General features: G+C 39.6%; 2 protein-coding genes across 17 annotated transcripts in view; one reads left to right on the top strand and one right to left on the bottom strand.

Annotated features, from left to right (window-relative positions):
• LOC103019325 (uncharacterized) overlaps positions 1-22,643 on the top strand; it is a 192,709-nt gene that overhangs the window by 138,138 nt on the left and 31,928 nt on the right. For 2 of the 10 annotated variants that reach the window (XM_057541196.1, XM_057541223.1), the window contains exons 4-5: positions 15,248-15,502; positions 16,386-16,713. In XM_057541196.1, coding sequence (XP_057397179.1) covers positions 15,248-15,502; positions 16,386-16,518 — 388 coding nt within the window. In that variant the 3' untranslated portion in view covers positions 16,519-16,713. Of the gene's footprint in view, positions 1-15,247; positions 15,503-16,385; positions 16,714-16,750; positions 21,198-22,643 lie in introns of those variants that run through there. The other 8 variants (XR_009007191.1, XM_057541209.1, XR_009007192.1 and 5 more) reach the window with 8 other exon arrangements.
• LOC102999060 (cyclin-Y-like protein 1) overlaps positions 10,543-22,643 on the bottom strand; it is a 785,789-nt gene continuing 773,688 nt past the window's right edge. For 2 of the 7 annotated variants that reach the window (XM_057541093.1, XM_057541087.1), the window contains exons 12-16: positions 21,193-21,244; positions 20,101-20,220; positions 16,110-16,276; positions 12,669-12,831; positions 10,554-11,125 (exon numbers count right to left, since the gene is read on the bottom strand). In XM_057541093.1, the coding sequence (XP_057397076.1) occupies positions 11,009-11,125; positions 12,669-12,831; positions 16,110-16,276; positions 20,101-20,220; positions 21,193-21,244 (619 nt within the window). In that variant the 3' untranslated portion in view covers positions 10,554-11,008. Of the gene's footprint in view, positions 11,126-12,668; positions 12,832-16,109; positions 16,277-20,100; positions 20,221-21,192; positions 21,245-22,643 lie in introns of all 7 variants that reach the window. The other 5 variants (XM_057541108.1, XM_057541131.1, XM_057541143.1 and 2 more) reach the window with 4 other exon arrangements.

Below are 22,643 nucleotides of genomic sequence, written 5' to 3'. Positions count from 1 at the left end.
CCGTGGTGGGTGTTTGCTCCACCTGGCAGGGTCTGCTGCACCTCTAGGGATAACGGAGTTTATCTGAAAGAGCTCAGTTAGTGCATCGGGGTTTGAGAATACAAAAGTCACCCTTCCATTCAAGGTCCTTTCCCTCCTGTCCGTGAATCCTCTCTGCTCTCCTTACCTTCTTAGTTTTGTCCTCACTAACCACGTCCGTCTCATTAAGTATGCCGTTAAATAGCAAAGAACAGGTAAACACACAGGGCGAGGGCTACTCAGACATGCCTCCTCACTTACTCTCACGTTCCAGTGGATTTCAGTTCCAAAGAGGTGCATTTGCTGTCACCAGTACAGGAGATATTCAGGTCAAGTTCTCGGCTCGTTTGCTGCCAGCCCACACCTATACAGTCAGCTGAATACTATGCTGATGCTGACAGCCTGTGTGAAATACACATTTTAATGTAATAACTAGGATATATTTTCTTGTTACGGTTACACACAGGGTTGAAATATGCCATGTACTGCTTGCCTGTGCTTTTTGTTTTAATCACAAGGCAAAAACTGGGCACACACCTGCCAGTAACACCACTATAAATAACGTGTACGTTGAAAGGAAATTGCGTTCCTTAAATCATAGGAACTGGTAGACTATTATGAAACACGTTTGCAGGATTACTGTAATGACATTTATCCTTAGTGTGACTTCAGAGTACTTCAGTGGAAAAGTCTGCAAGAAATAAATAACTGCCCCAAAGTTTAGGGACTCAGCATTTTTCATCTGTAAACAAGTGTATAGTTTCCATAGTGTATTTAAGCACTTTGCTGGTGGAAAGAAGCCTGGTGTTATAGTTTTCATGGACTTTCAGAAGCTATTCACGTTTATAAAAATGCACTGCTCTTACACACTCATCCTCTGAATCAAAATTTCAGTATATTCGACAAAACCTTGTACACAGAGTTACAGAACTTTTTGCACATCTAATTCCTCTACTTGTTCAGAAGCTTCTTAGAACCTTGAAATAGATCCCCTGCCTGAGGGCCAGTTCCTCTCTTGTTTTTCAAATGAGGAACTTTTCTGATCACCTTGACCTCTTCCCTCAGTTAACATGTCTTCCCAGAAAGTACATAGATTATTCTGCTGCCTTAGGTCATTGTGCCTAATTTGGGTTTTTCCTCTTCCTTTTTTTTTTTTTTTGTGGAGGAGTGTAAAGATGATGCAGAATGTATCTAAAAGTTGTGGGATGATGTGGTTGAAGTGATTTAATTCTTCCTGTTAAAACAACTAGTTTTCATTTTGGCAACATACCAAACCTAAAAAGAACAACCAATTTACTTTAAAAAAAAAAAAGACAGTTAAGACAAAGGATACTAAGCCAAGGAGAGGCAATACAGGTAATGCATTTGGAGGTCTAGGTCCAGGCCAACTCTCAGAGCTGCCTCTGTTTTCAGCCTCTGTTCTCACCGCTGCTCTCCCCCTCCCTTCCCTCAAAGATGAAGCCCACCTGCTTCCCTCAAGTCTTACCTCAGCCACCCCTCCCGCTACCCAGGGCAGAGAAGCCCATCTATTTATGGTCGCCCCCTATTTCCATCTCATATGCTGTTTTCTTCTGATTTTTATTTTTATTAGGCAAACAATCCACACTCATGAAAACAATTATAAAATGGAAGGTTGTGGGGTGGTTTAGCAGCTTCTTCACAGCCAGCTCTGTGATTTTAGTGAGGATTTAAGGCCCAGTTTAGTTTCACATGTACAGCTTTTGGGCTGTCCCTTTCATGGTTCAATTGTAAGCAACGTCTCCCATCACAGATTAGGGGGTAAAGATTTAGAAGGAACTAATATGTGACCTCTCAGTAAATCAGTTGATAAGACTTAGGAAGTCATTTTAATTTCTATTATTAACCTCACACTTTGAAGTTGTCTAAATTGGCTGAAAATAAGTATTCTTGGTGCCTTATTGGTTTATCCTTGCAAACCTTTGTCTTGTTTTCTCGTAGTCGTTTCCAGTGATAAGCCTGTGTGTGTGTTGTGTGTAATTGTGAGCAATGTACAAGCTTAAATAACGTGCTGACACCACTGTTTCCAAGTTGGTATTCATTAGGCCGTTTCCTCCTGGGCTAGGGCTGCACTAATCCTGACACCGGCTGCCAGGAGAAAACCTCATGGATCCCACACCGCACCTTAATAACAGCATCCGTGACCTGCAGTCTCAAGTACAGAATGGGAACCCCAGAGCTAGGAAATGTAGTTGTATATTTTAATGAACTGCTACCCCTGCTAAAGAGGCTTCTTTCACTTTTGTGCTCTACAGAAAGACCAAGGGGGGTAGGAGGGACAAAGCTTTGAATAACTGCTTTCTAACACCGAATGTGGCCAACAGGACAGAGAACATCACAAATCTAGGCAGGTGTGAGGTACAGTGGCTGAGGATTTCCTGCTCCCCCTGCATGCCCTTTCTTGCCTCCAAAGTCCGATCAAGTGATCCTGGGAAAGAAATACGCCTGGGTTGAGGAGGGTGGTTTTGAAAGAAAAAGCTACCAAGACATTAAAGCAGGGTGAATGGAGGGTAGGCAGGATGAAAGTAACTAAGTAACCTGGCTCAGAACTCTCAAAAGCTTCTAGCAGCTTGATGACAATTACAGGATTTATTTCAGTCTGTGGTACATCATTTGAAGACAATATTACTTCATGTTGTTACAAACTGTATGTATAGTGTGTATGTGTTGTGGGTGTGTATATAAATAATATATATTATATATATGAGAGATTTAGTGACTTTTGATACGGGTTTGGTGCAGGTGAATTTATTACTGAGCCAAGTGAGGCACATACTGAGTCAGTAGTTCGAGTCCAGGGCATTCAGTACTTTTTCTGATTTCCATGTGTGTATAGTGCCTGTCCCATGCGGTATTGTCAGTGTCATGTCAAATCCAGAACTCACAAAGCAGATCCAGCGATATTTTCTTTGTAGACAATCAACTAGAATCTATAAAATTATTACTGGCAGATGATTATAATTCCAGATCCCTAACACTAGCAAAAGGAAACCCAGAGCATCTTGATAAGAAGTTTTCTGTTTCTGTTTTGTTCCTGGAAGTCAGTAGAATAGCAGTTATATGTGGTTATATTAGTGTCAAGATACTTAATTTGCTGACCTTATTATTTCAGAAAAAAAAATTGTATGTATTATATTTGTGGGAAGTTAAAATAATGCTTTGAGATTTTTATCAAATATGGAGAGTAGTTATTTATGAAAAACAAAGAAATGTCTATTTTTGTTTCTTTGTTCCCAATTACTGTAGATAAATTTTAAAGTGCATTAAAGCAATGGTAAAGCAAATAAGATGCTGTACAAGTATTTTTCTCATGCTTTCATGGAGAGACACTGTTTTCTAAGAGTATGTGAAGGAGGTATGTGCATTCTAACTTCATGATCAGATTTCTCGGATGTACTTTGAATATAAGTGGCAACGTTTTTATTGATAATAAAATCAAAGAAATTCCAATCACCAGAAGGAGAACTAATGAAAACATGTTTTACCTGAATATACTTCATAGGTTTCTCCTGCTGATCCTGTGATTGTTTCATGATTCCCTTGAAGAAATGAAGGAAAATACACATAAGAACAGAGACATTACCTGAGATTGTGTTCTATTTTATCAACCCTCCATCTATACTCTGTACTGAAGCAATTTGGATAGAAGTGCTGCTGTTGTTGTGTGTGTCTGGTTTGCAGTCAGAAACTCCCAAAACTTCATCATTCAGCAGTTAGATCCACAACTTTGTATTAAGGTCTAAATACAAGTCAGGGAATCCAGATAAGATAAGAGGATATATGGTTCTCCCTCTGTATTTGTGGGTAATTGGTTCCAGTCGTCTCCCTCCCCCCCGTGCCACCCCATACCAAAATCCATGGATGCTCAAGTCCCTTATATAAAACGGTGCAGTATTTACATATAACCTACGCACAATCCTCCCATCTTCCTCCGCACCCTCCTTTATACTTTAAGTCATGTCTAGATTACTTATAACACCAAGTACAAATCCTAAGTAAGTAGTTGTAAATATAATGCAAATGGTTGGTGGTGTGCAGCAAATTCAAGTTTTGCTTTCTGTAACTTTCTGAAATTTTTTTCCCTAAATATTTTCAGTCCACGGTTGGTTGAATCCACTGATGCAGAACCTGTGGATACGGAGGGCCAACTGTAAATTGATTTAGAGTTGGCACTTCCCTGACAATCTGGACCGATGCTTAGTAAACCTGAGATAGTTAATTTAGCATCAAAGTGAGTACTATGAGCATTATTAGATTGGTACATGTTAGGGCATTTGGGAGAACAGAAAATACAGCGGTTGAGCTGGATCCTGGTGCAAGAGCCGCTGTGCCTGACCCGTACAGGTCTCTAGTGGGCACGTCTTCCCAGTGCTTTCTCGTTGTTCATTCCCCCCAGTGGAAAAGGGGGGCACTGTTGGACTTAGGAAGTTGGAGAAATAGGTAATAATGCTTCTTTTAGTGATTTAGTTACAGAGCTCTTACGTGCAACAGAATGAGAGGAAGTAGAATGGTTCTGTGCATAGATTTGGGAGCTAGACTGATTAGGGATTCAACTCCCAGCTCCATCATTCATGGGCTGTTGATCCTGAACAAATTACTTAAGCTCTTAGTACTTCATTTGTGTACTGCATCTTAGTACTTTCTCATCTGTGAAAGGGGGATAATGATAGTACTTATATTTTAGGGTTGAGAGGATCTAGAAGATTCAATCAGGTTAAGGTAAGTAAAACAAGGAGGAAGCAGCCATTCAGGCATGGAATGGAAAGGGAATTGAAAGACTAGTTTTCAAATTTGTGTCTGCATAAGAATCATTTGGGGTTCCTATTAGAAATGTAGATTCCCAGGCTTCAGCTCCAGGAATTGAGATTAATTTGGGATCCAAGAATTAGGTCTTTTTGTTCTGTTTTAGTAAACTTTTAGAATTATTTTAGGTTTACAGAAAAGTTGCAAAGATATATCCATTTTGCCCTAATATTAACATATTATCATAGCACATTTGTTAAACTAAGAAGTCAACATTAACGCACTACTGTTAACTCCAGACTTCATTTGGATTTCACCAGATTTTCCACTGATGTTCTTTATCTGTTCTAGGATTCCACATTGCATTTAGAGAAGCTTCATTTCTTACAGGGACTTTCAGCCCATGAGAGGCAGGTGGTCTGGAGACCCCATCTTGAGAAACACTAGGACATGTCAAGGGCTGAGGAAGGTCAAATTGCCCCATCCTCACCACCATCCTGGTGGTGGGGGTGTTGGATATAGAAATTTGATTTGAAGAGTTGGGATGGAATCCTCTCCCTTAGATGAGAGGGGTTACCTTAAGAAGTGAGGCATCTATTCCTAATGCCAGATGAAATGAGTTTTGGAGTTTGGAAGGTGGGGTTGCTGCCTAGCCTGAGGAGATACATCTAGGGTTGTGGGCAGATCAGGGGAGTGAGTGCAGCAAATTGGGAACAACTACTTTGTGGGAACACAGGAGGGCTCAAGTAGTTGATTAAAGGGGATTACAAGGGGCCAGTTAGCCCGTGAGCCATATAAATCCTGTATTTCCTGGAACCTGGTGATAGTGTTTTAGAAATGGGTCACAGTAGTAACCAACATCAAGCACTGCCACATTGGACACGAGCAGAGAGTCAAAGGGTGAAGCTGAGATGACCTTGCTGAGAGAGGGCAGTGGGAGGTGGACAAAACACTGACGCCCTGCGTTTGGAAGAGTCGGTTCCCACAGCGAGGAGATCAAGGGCCACCATCTGGGGAGCTAGAAGTAAAGGGCAGTAGAATTGAGAACGGTAAGATGAAGGAATAGATGTTGTCAGAAAAAGCTAGCAGAGTAATTTGAGGTCTTGAAGTAGAGATCGACATATTCTTGAGGACCTTAGGTCCTGAGGCTGTCACTGACTTTCTCTAATCACATTCAAATTATTTAGCTGCCCTCACAGCAGTTAAGTAATCACCTAACCTGTTCCTTTTTTTTTTTTTTTTTAAAGAACATTAACCTCTTCATTTGACTCTGGATTTCTCTTAATTTCTATACTACTTCACTTTCCTGGTTCTTTCTGCATGTTAGAGATCCTAAACCATAAACTGGTATTCATAACATTTCTTTCACATGAAGTACATGTTATCTCATCTGCCAAACCCATTTAAAATGGACTAGTGGAAATTGCCTCAGAAGTCAAACAGATTGCACCTGTGTACAAGGGACCAGGTGTCTCTGAAGGGCTCCTAGATCTTTTGTATTCTTGCTGGCACGGTGTCAGGCTGGCCAGGCTGGTGAGTGGCTAACAGTTAAGATTTTAGGTGATCTAATCCTTAACTTGATAGATGCTGGGTGTAATCTACAGATTCTGCATAGAAATTAGCACTTGCCCCTGGGAGAGCCCCTACCAGCTGTCAAGTGCTTTACCAAATAGCTCTATACTCAAGAATGCGGCTTCTGGGTGAGGGAACAGTCGTAGTCATTTTACATGTGGTTAGAGAGAAGTCTTGGGTGATGAAAGATTTTAGCTAACCTACACGCTATAGGTAAACATTTCCAAAAACATTGCATAAGCTGAATACAGAGTGAATTGTTTTCCAGTAAATACTGGCTTCAGCATTTTTCAAAAATCAAGGAATGGTATATTTTATAGAATGGGAAAACTAAGAAATGAAATTTGACCTGTTGTAAAACTAGGATTTAGTGCTGTTGAATTTCAGTAATGGGCATACAGGGTACATTAGGAGTAAATGTGAAAGAATAGGGTCATGATGGAATCTGATACAGGGTGGAAAAAATTTCTCTTAACCAGAAACACTGGGCCCTAAGAAGTTGTCTTAGGGTCAACCACATGAATTTAACATACAAAAATGGCAATTTAATTTGGTTCAAACATACATTTCAAACTTTTGTCTTTTCCTTGTAAAGAATAAAGTTCAGTTCACGGTATACCAGAGTTAAAATTGCACAGATGTCAGTATTCCAATAGAGAAAAACAATTTTTTTTAAAAAGCGAAAAAGTAAAATTTGAGTTCAGGTAGTCAGATATTCTTTTATAGTCTTACTACTTTAGGGAACAAACCCTTCCTCGGTATAAAAATCTGGAAAAAAATGCCATAGTTGCCACCCTCTTAATAACTAGTTTCCATGCCCCATATTTGTTGGAGAACCTACTTTGTGATGTTTAAATTTTTACCTTAAGTTGCCTCAATTTCCCATTTATTAAAATGGCTGTATTGCCTCTAGAATTAAAGCTGAAGGGGAAAAGCAATTTTTAGCGATTCCCCTTATTCTACCAACTTGTTCTTGAAGCTACAGTCATGCCCAATGTTCCTACCCCCAATTTTTTTTTTTAAACCTTCAACCACTCGAGATATGTCAGCATTTCTGCTTAGTAACTGGCATATTACTACGCGGTGCAAACTATTGATATAAACAGTGACTTGTGATAGATTTTTTTCCCCTTCTGTACTAAATCAGATCATTTCTCCTCATCAGCAACTTAACAAGAACAAAGTTAAAGATGTGACCTCAGGAAGGGAACTAAGGTGGATGAAATACGACGGCAATACTATCAGGACTGATGGAATATTGCTCAAGTGCAGTGGCTAGGGTCTAAAAGAAACTTTAGCGATCTGGTGTATTTCCACCTGCATGTGAAGTGAAGTAGCAGGTTAACGTCAAATTCCGGGGCTTGTGTAAAAGTCACCCTCTTAACAGCAACCACAATGCTACTGCTTCCTGTTCTTCCATTTTCTTTCCTGTTCAATTGCTTGAAACCCTCAAACAACAAGTTCTGATTCTACAGTATTCCTGTAATTCCTTTCTCTGTGTATTTACCTACTTTTATCTTTCAATGTGCATTTCCATCTTGGCACCATAACAAACAATTCAAAAATGCCATCTAATGCATTATGCCACTGAGCACTGTAGCCAGTGATTTTAAGTGTACTAGATTATCTTCAGGTTGAAAAGAGCGTAAGCTGAAGAAATAAACGTCTACATCTTAGCTAAAGGCAGGGGTCAAAACAACTTATGAATGGTTAGTTTGAAAATGCTTTAAGGCCCGACTATCAGAGCTGACTGAAAACATTTGAGTTAGGCAGAGTTGTAATGTTATGTGAATAGTGAGAAGTGTTACAAACACAGTAGCCATATATTTTAATTACAATAGAGTTTATTAGCTTTTCTTTTAATATAAACATGAGGAAGCAAAACCACATAAGTTGTAGCATTCTTTTCAAAATAAAACTGCAATCAGTACTTGAATTTCCAAGCTCCAAACTCCATAAACAATATTTTTTGAGGTGGTAGATTGTAGTATTTTATATACCATAATTTATCATTTATGTCTCTGTCCCTTAAAAATGATGGAACCTGCAGCACTCAGTATAATGTGAAGCCTTGCGATAAAGAGAGAAAGTACTTCTGGCCCAGAAATGCTTTGTTTACAGGCAAAATTCCTAGGATTACATTTGAGAAGGTAGGAGGAGAAAGATTTCACATAGTTGAGAACACTTTTTTTTTTTTTTTTTTTTAATATTTCAAGTTTAGGTGACATCGTTACCAATCTCCAAAAAAACTGATTACTGGACCTCCCTGCCTTTTAAAGCCTGAGGTAAGGGTTCCTAAGGTTTATATGTTTCCTCTTAAATAGAACTTGAAGTGAGACACCTACAGCCAGGTTAACACACAGGATAGAAAAGCTGTTTCGTATCACTTACTCTCCTGTCCCTACTATTAGGGTCCAGTTCCTTTCAATTTATTACATGTGAATTAACACTGTTGTTCATAATTCCTTTACCAAATCTAGAAAAAAGAAACTTAGGTGATCAAGCAGGTAAGCAGCCCAGCCTTGCAAAGGACTATTTTAAAAAGAGGAGGGGAGGTATCCCCTCAAGTCTTAGTGCAATTTTAAGCTTTGATACTTGTAGAAGTATAAATGCCACAAACTTACAAAACATCATTTGAAAGTTTAATCGAATTTCTTCTAAACTCATTTAGTTTTGTAAATTTTAAACGTTAAGCGTTTATTGTTTTATTTTTTATTTTTTACAATTTATGTATTTATTTATTTATGGCTGTGTTGGGTCTTCGTTTCTGTGCGAGGGCTTTCTCTAGTTGTGGCAAGTGGGGGCCACTCTTCATCGTGGTGCGCGGGCCTCTCATTATCGCGGCCTCTCTTGTTGCGGAGCACAGGCTCCAGACGCGCAGGCTCAGTAATTGTGGCTCACGGGCCTTCCCAAGCCAGGGCTCGAACCTGTGTCCCCAACAAGAGAGCCTGCGACAGTGAGAGGCCCACGCACCGCGATGAAGAGTGGCCCCCGCTTGCCACAACTAGAGAAAGCCCTCACACAGAAACGACCCAACACGCCATTAAATAAATTCATTAATTTAAAAAAATAAAAAATAAAAAAATAAAAGCTTAATGTTTAAAATGTACAAAAGTAAATGAGTTTAGAAGAAATTCGATTAAAGTTTCAAGTGATGTTTTGCCAGTCTAGCATTTATACTTCTGCGACAGTGTTCTGGAGTATCCAAGCACACTATATTAAAGCTTAAAATTGTTGTAAGACTTTTGGGACACCTTCTATTTCATCACTGGCTTGTTAGTTACTGGACCACCATGTTGGCTGGAATTATGAAAATATCCTTTAATACAAGTATAGAACAAAGAGGAAAATCATCACAAAATCAGAAGCACCATTATAGTTAACAAGAAATGCAGCACGGACCCAATAGAAGGAAATAACCTACTTTCTCTGTTTATGATCGCAAGCATGCTAATATGCTAATAAGTACTGCCTGCAAAGAATTTGGATGACATGTGTTATTCAGCAGCTTTTTGGTTTAAATTGATTGCCAATAATGACTAGCAGCTTCAATGATATAGTAGGGAGGAAGAACCCTGCAAAACCTAACGATGCTACAACAGTCTGTTCCGAAGTTTGGCTTTATGAGTTGTTAGGAGTCCCATGTTTTTTTTTTTTGTTTTTTGTTTGTTTTTTGTTTGTTTGTTTGTTTGTTTTTTGTTTGTTTTTTTCTTTTTTTTGTTTCTTTTTTGTTTTTTTCTTTTTTTTGTTTTTTTGTTTTTTCTTTTTTTTGTTTTTTTCTTTTTTTTGTTTTTTTTGTTTTTTTGTTTTTTTTCTTTTTTTGTTTTTTCTTTTTTTGTTTTTTTTTGTTTTTTTTCTTTTTATTGTTTTTTTTTCTTTTTTTGTTTTTTTTTCTTTTTTTGTTTTTTTTTGTTTTTTTCTTTTCTTTGTTTTTTTTCTTTTTTTTGTTTTTTTTGTTTTTTTGTTTTTTTCTTTTCTTTGTTTTTTTTTCTTTTTTTTGTTTTTTTTGTTTTTTTGTTTTTATTGTTTTTTTCTTTTTTTGTTTTTTTTGTTTTTTTCTTTTTTTTGTTTTTTTTTGTTTTTTTCTTTTTTTTGTTTTTTTTATTCTTTTTTTTGTTTTTTTGTTTTTTTTTTGTTTTTTTCTTTTTTTTGTTTTTTTTGTTTTTTTTTGTTTTTTTCTTTTTTTTTTTTTTTTTTGTTTTTTGGAGTCCCATTTTTTGATGGTAATACTGCACTGATTCTAAAGGAATATGCAGCAGTATGGGACAGTGAGGCAAGAAAAACATAGAAGTTATATAGTTAGTGTCTTTAAAGTCTAAAAATTTAAGCTATTAATTAAAAAACCTCAGATAGTTCTCAGGTATCAGATATCTGTGTGTAGATTGGGAGCAGATATCTGTGCATGGATTGGGAGTTTTTAGCTTTGGAGTGGTTTTTGTAACTCTGTTTACAATAAAAAGGACAGAAGAGCGTGTTACATTGACGAGGTCCCGTTCTTTCCTATGAGCATAATCTTCGCTTGTCCATGAGTCTCTTGAATTCAATGTCTTTCTTTAAGGTGAAAATACTAACTTTGCTGGTTTCTGAGCAGGAGAGGTGCTATTTCTCCAGTCCTTGTTTCGAGGGGTTTATGATGTTACAACCCCTCACTTCTCCCTTAAGAGAGGATGGCATTGGAGCGCCGAATACCAATGAAATTATCAGCGCTGAAAGACCTTCTCATAGCAGCTCTACACACGTCTTTGTATTCGTCGTCACACAATCTGGAAATGGCCTAGGAAAGTCAATCAGGTAGAACATAAGTATAATTAGGGGGAAAAAAAAATGTTCGGACCTTAAAAAAACAAAAAAAGCATCATTGATAAGCCACACATCTACATTCGTTTAGATAGTTCATAGTTACTGCTACTTTGGATAGCTGATATCTACACTAACTGACAATTCCCTAAGGTAATAACCTTTAAGGGCTATGATTAGATTGCTGGGGCAAGGGGTAACTTGCCCTAATAACTTAGAGTTACTTAAAAATTGGGTTCCTAATGATAGGCTCCTAATAGCAATATCATCTGTTACCTACACACGTGATCCTTAAACGTAATGGACATACACTTGGGCAAAATCAGTGTTTACTCAGCTATTCAACTTCTATTCAGTTTTCATTAGTTATTACATACTCTAAGAAAATTTTAATCAGGTAGGTATGTGCTGAAGGTAGGAGAGGTCTAATGACAAGCGCTGAAAGGTGCTATTTCACTTGCACATAAATTATGGTAGAAAAACATCTTATTCTAAAGTACCACCAAGGTACCACAGAAAGTATCAATTTTAAATGTGTTCATTTCAGTTGTGAATTTTGCTGTATACCCACCAAAAATCATAAGCCATAAGTATTACTTTGTTCCATGTACGTTACCATTTATATTAAAAACTCATGTACTTTCTACAGCCAGTATCTGAATCCACATTATACCTTCCAAGTATAGGTCTCTCAGGTTAGCCACGGATGCTTTGTCTAATAAACTCATGGGACTGAACTGTGATACACATACACACACACACACACACACACACACACACACACAAACTGCAAGCTGAGTAAAAAACAGTTAAGAGGAAATTCCCTGGTGGCGCAGTGGTTAAGAATCCGCCTGCCAATGCAGGGGACACGGGTTTGAGCCCTGGTCCGGGAAGATCCCACATGCCGAGGAGCAACTAAGCCCGTGCGCCACAACTACTGACCCTGCGCTCTAGAGCCCGTGCTCTGCAACAAGGGCAGCCACTGCAATGAGAAGCCTGCGCACCGCAATGAAGAGCAGCCCCCGCCCACCGCAGCTAGAGAAAGCCCGCGTGCAGCAGCGAAGACCCAATGCAGCCATAAATAAATAAATACATTTATTTATTTATTAAATATATCAAGACAGTAGAAATAGTCCAAAACATCAATTGTTAAAAAAAAAACAGTTAAGAGTGGTAAGTAGATTATGTAGGTACATATGATTAGGGATACAATTTTAAGAAATTATTCATGTATGGTTATATGTAAGTGTAGAGGTTCAAATGGAAAACCATTAAGAACAGATTAAATATGATTTAAAGTATTCTGAATTATGGTTACAGAAGAGACAATTTTTTTTTTTATAATGTGGGATCCCTGTATAAACCATAAAAGACACAGGAAATATGATGCCAACGGGTCAATAAGCTCTTCAAACTGTTAACAGCTTTCCATTTTCCTAATCACTGCTTAATATAATTTAGCTACAGATGTGGCTTCGGTGGCTGACAGAAAACCCCAGTTAGTGATTTCACAGCCTTACCTTTAAGCTCTGTGCTCTTTCTTTGCTAAGAGGAGTGAATAGAACATTCAGGTTGTTGTCATCTGCTAAGGAGCGAAGGTCAAAGTAGTGTTTGACATACACACTGAAAGGAACAATAATGTCCAAATGAAGTAGCTCCAGGACGTGCCTTTCCATCTCATTCCTGGGGGAGGAGGAGAAGACAAAACCAACATAGGACAATTTTAGTCAACTGGGCTATCTTCAAAAATACCATTCTGAGCTACTAGGATGGCTCTAAATACTGTTTTGAAACAAATAATGGCTACCCAGCTGGATTAATACCCTAATGTTCAAACAAGGTACAGCTATTTGTGGTCCTTTCTGCGTCCCAGCACTTTGAGTCTGGGACAAGGGGGAAGAGGTTATGGCCCTCTTATGCACTCATGCTGCTGACTCAGGGGCTCATTCTTCAGAGTTCCATTAGTGCAGCTGTACGATTCATGCTCCACACTCACTCACAAGGCCCCGCTATAGTGATCAGATGAAAGGAATGATGGATGCTGTTTATTAGCTCTGAAGAACTTGCAGACATTTGCACCGGGCTGAGGACAGGAAGGGGCTCACTGAGGTGGAGACGAGCCAACAACACAAGGCGTGGGCACATCACCACGGCAACACATGGATCCCTCGAGAGCCACTGCTATTATCTCTGAGGGGGGAAAACTCTTGAGGCAACAAGGATTCATCTCAAGTAAATAAATAAATAAGCTACATTCGATGGGAAAGGGAATCCCCCCACCCCCACCCCGTGCATGGGGCTGTGTCAAAGGGCATAATCCAAGTTTCTGTTCACCTTAAAACCTTACTAGGGTGAGTTGTCGTCACCATGACAGGACAGGATGCACTTTTTAAGCTTAGGAAGGCAGTAAGATTATGTCTCAGCTAGACTAAACCCACTTTACGATACGACCTCTGATAGAGCAGTTGTTTCCCCCGGTGTTAGGAGAGCAGCCCAGAATGTTCAGACCTACCGCCCCTTGCCAGGACAGACTGCACACGCCCACAGAGGGCGAATTCAATGAAGTGGGAAAGTAGAGTGCTGGGAGCAGGCTTCTGCTATATGACCATATCCAGCCATTTGCTTGCCAAATGTTTAAGTAAATAAATATAAAATTAGAGTAAATCTTACCACTTTCCACAGCAATCACTTTAGAGAGTTGATTATATAAAAATGATAAATACCCAAACAAACATGCAAGTGGCTTATTTTACAATACATTTGGTTTCTTGGTTTTAAAGTGTTAATATTTTATCCATTGGATAAATCAACAAATGCTCCTTGTTCTCCTGTATGGAGAGCAGAGTATGAGCAGAAATGAGGTTTCTCATTTGTTGAACTTTAAACCTAACTGAACCTACTTCCAAAATTAATTTCCTGTTCATACGGCCAGAAGTCTATAGAAATGTAAATCAGATAATGTTTTGATAATCAGCTAATCAGGACTTAATTTACTACAGGAATAAATGCACTTCACTATCCCTTTTATATTTTCTCCACTAATACATTTTAATTGTGTGGAAATACAGTACTTCATAGGATTAACATGTCTATTAATAGAGCTTTAATCACTGAAGAAAAGCATTATGCCTACAGAATATGCATCTTCTGTGTTTTTTGCTGTTTTTAAATGGCTAGGTGGCTGAAGAGCCTACCACTTCCAGGCGCAGCAAACTGTCTGAACAGCAGCTGCTCAGTTTAACTTACTCTTTTGAAGGGAAATATATATTTAACAAGACACAGAGATGTTAGAAAGTTTTAAGGAAAAGCTGATAGACAGCAATTTTTCAATTCAGACTCAAAATGAGACCATTACAAATAGTAGTCAACAGCAGAGGGATGAAACAAATGTGTATTAAACACTTTGTTGTAATGCTTTCCAACTCCCAAAGATCATAAACAAAAGCAGCCTATTATAAACATAACTCCTGGTGATTCTCCGTTCTACACAGAAAAGCGTTGTTTAGAATTAGTTTCTTCATAGCCGGACAGTGCCGCCAATGCTCCTGGGCTCAATGTCTGTGAACACCCACACGTTTCCCTGCATGTTCTCGGATGTTGTACCTGGAACCAGAGCCCCAGTCAGCTCAGTTGCAGATTCTGGGAAAATTTCAGCTGCCATCATGGCAGGGATGGTGTTCACGATTACAAATTTTCCTTCCTTCAAGGGACCAGTTTAAAGACTGATGATAGTGTTGGTCAACGTCACTTTAGTTTCTGCAACTTCCAAAAGTACTTCTATTCATTTCAAGTTCATTATCTGCTGTTACACTGTTCGCTAAGATTGCTACCAGCAATATCACCATGACCACCTGGTTTACATGATCACCAAAGTGGGCATTTTCACCAAAAGCCACTTTGACAGCTACTGACAGTCACTGGTCCCTTCTCTTAGTCACAACTTTCCTCGCTTCAGCTGTAAATATGCACTTTGGTAATTGTGAATTATCTCGAGTAAGGGGCAAAGGTAACAAAAACAAACTCTTGCCCCTGCCTGCCATCTTGATCGGCCTCTGCTGTCCAATATAATCAAGAGGTGTCCTTTCCCATTTTCCTGAAGGCCACCCACAAAGACAGGTTCACTGTCAAGCGGGCACTTCGAGAGTCTGCTGGAATTACCTCTCTGGCTCATCCTGCTTCCCACCCTTGGGGCCCTTCACCAGAGCCAGATTGGAAGCCTGGCGTTTCATGCCAATGTGAGCGTGCCATCCGTGAGCAGAACCTGCCTAGTTAACTCAAGGCCCCACAAAGTGCCGCTGTGTTTGCTGAGTGCCCTGGGTGAGGCCCCAGGGATGCTTCCCGGACTACCTGAGAGGTAGGTGTTTCCTAACTCAGCAGACTTTAGGGGAGGAGACAGGAACACAGGGATCTGAAACCTTTATATGTGGCTACCTGTACATCATAGTTTCTGTAACAACAGAACCTCAGATCAAAAGGAGAAAAAGACCAGCAAAAGCAAATACACAATGTGTGACTCAGGTTGAAATTATAACCTGTCAGTAGTCTAGAGGCCCTAAGACCTTAACAGTGGCCACTTGCTTCAAAGACCAGGCATGTGCCCCTTAAAAATGGACTGGACCTGGTAGACAGCTTTAAGAAAGCTGTCAAGTTACTGACTGTACCATGTTGTTCTGGTAGTGAGCTTGTAAAATGTTTGGCAAAAACCACCAGAAAAATAATTTCAATTTATCGAGCAGAATATTACAACAATAACACATCAAGACCTACCAATTAATGAGGGGAAATACAAATTGTTATACTACAGCTAGATGGAAAGAAGTCTGTAATTTTATGTCTATTTCAGCTCTCTGCACAAGGTAACCTTTCTTAAAATGTAACATTTCTTAAAAATGTAAACTTTATGAGAGCAAATGAGGTATTGGAAAATGGTTAGAAAGTTCACGGTAACCTTACAAACTCACATGTCCTCAGCTGTAATGTCCTTGAGGATCTGGCAGTAGACCACATCCCATACAGCCTGATCGTCCCAAAGCTCGGAGACAAGAAGAATGGTTCCCAAAACAATTCTTTTCCAGTTAGTGGGGCAAATGTCGATCTCAGCATAAGTTAAAAGCCTTTCTAAGTAAACCTGCAAAAGTAGAGCACTGATCTTTGATTTTAGTTCAGTTTAAGTGCTGTGATAAGAATTGTTAGGAATGACAGATTTCATCTCTTTTTGACACCCCTTTTATTCCTAGGTTCTACAAAGACTTTGCTCAGCCAAGCCAAGGCCAGAGGCCAGGTCACAGTTGTAAGTCAGATATTTCTGTTAGTCTGATATTTCTACTCTGCCCGTGTGAATTTCCAACCCAATTTTGGTCACAGGAATGAAAGGACATCTGAGCAAAGGGCATTCTAAAGACACGCATGGTATTATTACCTTCCCACTTGTCAAGGGCAGCACATACAGCCCAGTGTCGACTTCAACTGTTCAGTAAATGCTTGAGTGCCTATCACGTGCAATGTTAACTACAAGACTGGTGGTGGTTGCATGGCGATTTTACATAACGCTTGAGTGTGTAAAATTCTGGTCAGACTGAGCACATCTTTACCTTCTCTTCAGAGTCCCCAGTCCTTCTGTGGCATGAACTTGAAGATAAAAACTGGTGGTCAAGAGAGCCTCCCAGTGGCTGCTGCGTGGCACAGCAGGACAGGCAGTCCAAAGGGGCTTGACAGCTAGCTGTCAAGTATTCCCATATTTTAGTGCCTTTTTAAGGAACACACATGCATACAAAGGGTAGTCCTTTTCATATCCCCAATTTTTCACATCTCCATTATCATTTCATTATTCATTTCTGTCTTACATAATCTGCAGCTTAGTCAATTCTTTTGGTTTTAAGGTGGGAAGACCTGCCTGTGTCTGTATCCCTGGGGCTCCTCTAAACCTGCCGGTTTGTGAGATGATTTCATGGTTTCTTTTACATGTATCAAATGTCTACCCTACAAAGAACTGGATGGAGTTAACAGCTGAGCAAAGATTAGAGAGGTAAGCTGTGATTTGTTGTTACCTCTGTAGAAGAGTGTATATGCCATTTGACAAAAAGAAAAATGTCCAGTTTTAAAGAGTCTGTTTACTCTCTGATGGGTTATCAGATTGACAGCTCAGATTCGCCCATGCCCTCCAAACTCTACTGTGTTTTCAAACACGGGTATTGAGATTATATGTTCTTAGTGAAATTCGGCTCCCATTCCCCAGAGAACTCAGCACTCTCTAGTACCCTAAGAACGACTCTCCCCGCAAGGTTCAACTCTCTACTTTATGGGACTAATCAGAGGCACTGAAACGACACTGGCAATCTCTCAACTTCCTCTCACCTTTGTACTGGCAAACTTGGTACACGTGCCGATATTCATTTATCCCACTTGCCCTCCTGTCTCGGAGGAAGCGAGATTTCTTTCTTTTCACTGAAGCTAACTCTCCTATGAATGCAGTTGATCCCACCTCACTTCTGCAGAGCACTGTGCCCACAGTTAGTCTCTTTTTGAACAACTTCTCCCTCTCTGTCAGAGGCTTCCTCCAGTGTGAATGCTTCCATGTCCCCAGCCTGTCCCCCACTGCCCCTCGACGGCGTCCTCAGGGCTGAGGCCAGCTCCTCATCTCCCATCCTCTCCTTAACCCACTTCAGTCAGCCTCCTGCTGCTACCACTCTACAGAGACTACTCTTGCCGTGGTCACCGGTGCCTTCACACAAACCACCCAGAGCTCTTCGTCCCAGAGCTCCACTCCCCAGGCCTTCCCCTCAGAAATGAAAGAGCACTGCCACACGCCCAGTCGCTGAGACCAAACACCTGCACTTGAGTGTATCCTGCTCCAATCTGTTAGAACTTCTTGTTATCTCTACCTTCACTGGTACCCTGACCGCTTTTCTGTCTGTCACTTCTGACTTGTATCGCTGCCACTGCCTAACTTCTCTGCCTCCCAACAGACTACAGTCTGTTCTCCCCAAAGCAGCCAGGAGAGCCTCTTAAATTAAGAGTACTTTATGCGCCTGCTCCAGATCTGCCAGAGGTTTCCCATCAAACAAATACCTTCTTCCCGTGGCCTGCAAGTTACGAGGCCCTGTGCGGTACGGCCTTGTCCTTCCGTGACCTCATCACCTATGCTCTTTCCCTCATTCCCCGCTCGGATCACAATGGCCACCTTGCTTTTCCTTGAACACACAGAACAAGTTCCTGTCTCAGAGCCTTGCACTTGTCCCCTCTGCCCGTAATGCCAGCGTACCTGATCTTCCTCAGTTCAGCCACGTCCTGGGTTCAAACATTACCTCTTTAAAGAGGCTCTTCCTGAGCTTTCTAGTAAGCCCCTCTAATCACTTTATCCCTTTACCTTGCTTTCTCTTCATGGTTTTTACCACTACTTGAAATAGTCATCTTTTAAAAAACACTCATTAAAAAAAAACACTTATACTTTGCTATACACCTGAAACTAGCACAACACTGTAAATCAACTGTACTCCGATTAAAAAAAAAAAAAAAAAAAAAATTTACGTCTTCCACACTTGCTCCATAAAGGCAAGAACTTTATTTATCCAACTTGTTCTCTCCTCCACCCCCCACATGTAGAAAAGTGACACAGAGTAGGTATTCAGTGACATGTTATTTATGACATGAGCAACTTCTTGGTAGCATTTAGCGTTTGGACCATACTCTCCTTCTTGAACCTCTCCTGGTGTCTCTTAGGGTTCTCTGCTGGGTTTCCTACCACTGTAGCCACTCCTCTGGGGATCTGTCCCTTAAGTGCTGACAGTCCCTACAGATCTATCTTCTACCCACTTTTTATTTTACATACTTTCTCTGCATTTGAACAGCTACACTTAATTCCCTCCCTCTAGCTCAGATTCATGCTCCAATCCCATATATTCAAATGATTACTAGACACTGCCATTCTGCTGTCTCGCAGGTACATCAAGCTTAACTTGTCTACAAAGAAATGCCCCTCTTCCAACCCCAACACTCTCCTTCCTGCATTTCCTAGCTCTCCATATGCAAGCACCATTCCTGCCTCTCTCAAGCATGTGCTAAGCACTCCAAGTGGCCTGTAGCTCCAAGAAAAGGCCTGTGTCTGATCCAGTACCCACTGAGGGGTCTCTTTTCAAAAGGACAAGCCTCCTGTCCTAAATTCTGCCTTGATAGGAGCAGGCAGTGAGTGGCCTAAGTATTCCTTCCCTGCAGACCACGCAGCTGACTTTCCCCCCTACAGGTTTGCTATAGGGAGGAGTAAAACAATCCCAACTACCTCTCACTTGAATATGATTTATTATTCAAATGATAAAATCTTACCACAGGAATTAGGAATGGATGACAAAAAGGTCCTTACACAGCTGTAGCTTAGCAGGCTAACTAGAGTAAAGCCTTCTGAAGTCCTACTGGCACCCTAGTCCTGGGCAACTTCACATGCAGGCAATAAGAGGACAGCAGGGATGGTTAACACCATTATCCATTATCCAAGGAACAGAGAACTGAGGGCAGTAGTTCTCAATCAGGACACACATCAGAACTGCCTAGGCAGTACAGTCTGGGACTCAGCTTCAAACTACCCGGAACCTGTTTCTGCCTGTGGACCAGAGCGTTCAGTTATTGCCCCGCCCTACCACCACAACATGCGTCGTCTGTGTGTGCGTGTGTGCACTGTGCGTGCATGTGTCCCCTCAGGTGTGGAAGGAGAAACCAGAAATCTCTCCTGCTGCCTTTAATAGCAATTGTTTTGTGATGAGAAAAGCAATGGCAACATTTTAAATCATAATGATTATTAAAGCTCAAATGTGTATACTTTACTTTCTTTTGATAGGTTTCTCTTAATAAAGTTCTAATGATCATTTCAGGAACCTACTTTCATTTGGGAAAAACAGGACCATACCATGTGTACAAGACAGAAATTTCTACAGATGCTTTACGAAAGAAAAAATATCTTACCAAAGTTATTACTGCAGTTTCAGCAGTTAGATGTGTGGCACTACAAAGAGTATAAACAAATCTGTAAATGACTTTGTGTTCAGGATCATGCTCGAAGTATTCCTCTGGAACCTTTTCTCGCTGAAAGGAGAAAAAATGCAATTTATGTATCCATGGAAGAAAAATACTTAAAAGTACCCTTAAGATAGCAGTCTTCACACTTGGGCCCACGTGCCCCTTAAAATAATTTTGGTTGGGTGACATGTCTTGTAGTCTTTTAAATATAAACAATGGGATCCTAAAATACCACAGTGATCCAGTACTCACCACCATTCATTAAAGAAAAATACAGGCACAACCGCAGAAAATTTATGTATTTCCACGTTCCTCCCCACAGAATTCTAACCAAATGTAAACTATTGGGTTGGCCAAAAAGTTCATTTGGTTTTAAGTAAAAATAAAAGACACAGTTTTCATTTTCACCAAGCATTTTATTGAACAATATATTCACTAACCAAACAAACTTTTTGGCCAACCCAATATTTTTAGGCTCAAAAGTCTTGCTGATCACCATATGTCATACTTTTCTGTCATCAACTTTGAAAACACATTTCCAGTGTCCTGTAACCATAAGGCTCGAAGAATGTGCTGTCCTGTACAGCAGTCGCCAGCCACGTGTGGCTACAGAGCACCCGAAGAAGTGAATTTTAAAACTTTGTCATTTTAATTCGTTTAAAATTTAAACAGTTTTCTAATTTTCTTCTTAGAGGCCTTATCATATTAGGTTTATTTACAAATATTTATATTGTTTGATGCTATGGAAAATCATCCTTTAAAAAGATACATTTTCTGTTACTTGGGTATGTTTACTTACCTGCTCACTATTCATACAAAGTGCAACTCGGTTCATATCCATCAACCCCTTATACAACACGCCTTCGGGAAAATGACTAGACACAACATGGCGTGGGGAAGAAGACTTAAAGGAAGATGAATTTGACTTCGAGCTGGAGGAAGTAATTTTCTTCTAGTACTTAATTTCAAAGCAAATCAGCATGAAATAAACACAACTGTATAAGAGAAAAATACCACTTCAATAAAACTGACACTTACTGTGAGTGGATGTAATCTCTCATCAAAAATATCCAAGGATCTATCTGCATCTCTATAAAATAAGAATGTGCATTTAAAAAATTAATTCAGGAGTTACTATCTTAGTAAAATATCTGCTAGGAGTAGAGAGAGGGGTAGAGGAAGCTTAACCTTCAACAAAGCAAACAGTTTTATAAATTCTTCTCCTGGATTCCACCCTTAGAAAGGTTTCCTGACCTATTTTTTTTTTTTTTCCTGACCTATTTTTACTCAGCACATCAAGTTCCGTGAAATCTTTTCTACAACAACCAGCCAGAGTTGCCTCTATAAGCACTGACCCTCCCTAACAGGCAATGCTAGTAAACCAATATATTTTCACTCCTCTAACCTCACACTGGAATATGCAAGAACATTTTATAAAGCAGTGGTGGTGGGCAATAAATTCTTCTAACTTCAATCAATGTGAATATGAGATTCATGGTTTTTTCCCGTTTTTTTCTCTTTAGTTCTTTATATTCTTATTGTGTATTTCTTCTTGTCTCTTTTAAATAGTTTGAGTTAAAAATGTAATTGTCTTTTTATTTTAAAAGAAACCAGGCTTTTTAATTTAAAATTTCACCACACTAATACACTGCGCTCATTTGAACAGCGGTTCTCTAAATGTGGTCTGCAGGCCTCTGGGATTCTCCCCTATCCCCTCCTTCAGGAGGCCCAAGAGGTCAAAACTGCTTTTATAAGAATACTAAGACACTACCTGCCCTTCACATTGTGTGACATTTGCTATGGATGTATAAAAGCAAAAGTGGGTAAAACTGCTGGTTTCTGAGCATGAATCAAGGCAGTGGTACCAAACTGAATTAGAAGTCATTCAATTATTCACTGCCACTTGCAGTTAAAAATCTGCTTTAAGAACATCCTTGATAAAAGAGTAAAAATTAATAGTGTTCTTAAACCTTGGTCCTTCTTTTTAATATTCTGAATAAGTGGAAAGTATGCATTAAGCACTTTTACATACTGAAATATGGCTGTGTTAAGGAAAAGCACTTGTGACTTGGCGGTAAGTCATTTTTTTCATAGAACACCATCTTTATTTGAAACACTTTTTTCATCGAACACCATCGTTATTTGAATGTACAACTGACACAGTCATTCTTTCAAAAATGAACAAAGTGAGCCTGTCACTTCAAGGAAAATCACTCTAAAGTTATTTGTTGCCAATGATAAAATTCAAGCCATCAAGCTAAAAATATCAGGATTTTTGGAAAACTTCTACCTTCTATTGTGAACTTGACAACTTCTCAACACTTAAAAGACTTTTCTGGTAAGACTGGTGGTGATACTAACAAAAGTGAGTTTTTGACACTGTCTAAAGAAATGTGAACCAATACTTTCCAAATGACCAATGTATAATATTATAAAGTCAGGTACAGGTAAAAAGATCTACTCAGTATGCATGACAGATCAATGGGTAT

This window comes from Balaenoptera acutorostrata, chromosome 1 (genome assembly GCF_949987535.1).
Source record: "Balaenoptera acutorostrata chromosome 1, mBalAcu1.1, whole genome shotgun sequence".
NCBI lineage: Eukaryota > Metazoa > Chordata > Mammalia > Artiodactyla > Balaenopteridae > Balaenoptera > Balaenoptera acutorostrata.
The sequence above is the reverse complement of the archived record's forward strand: the minus strand, read 5'-3'. Positions and strand labels throughout refer to the sequence as shown.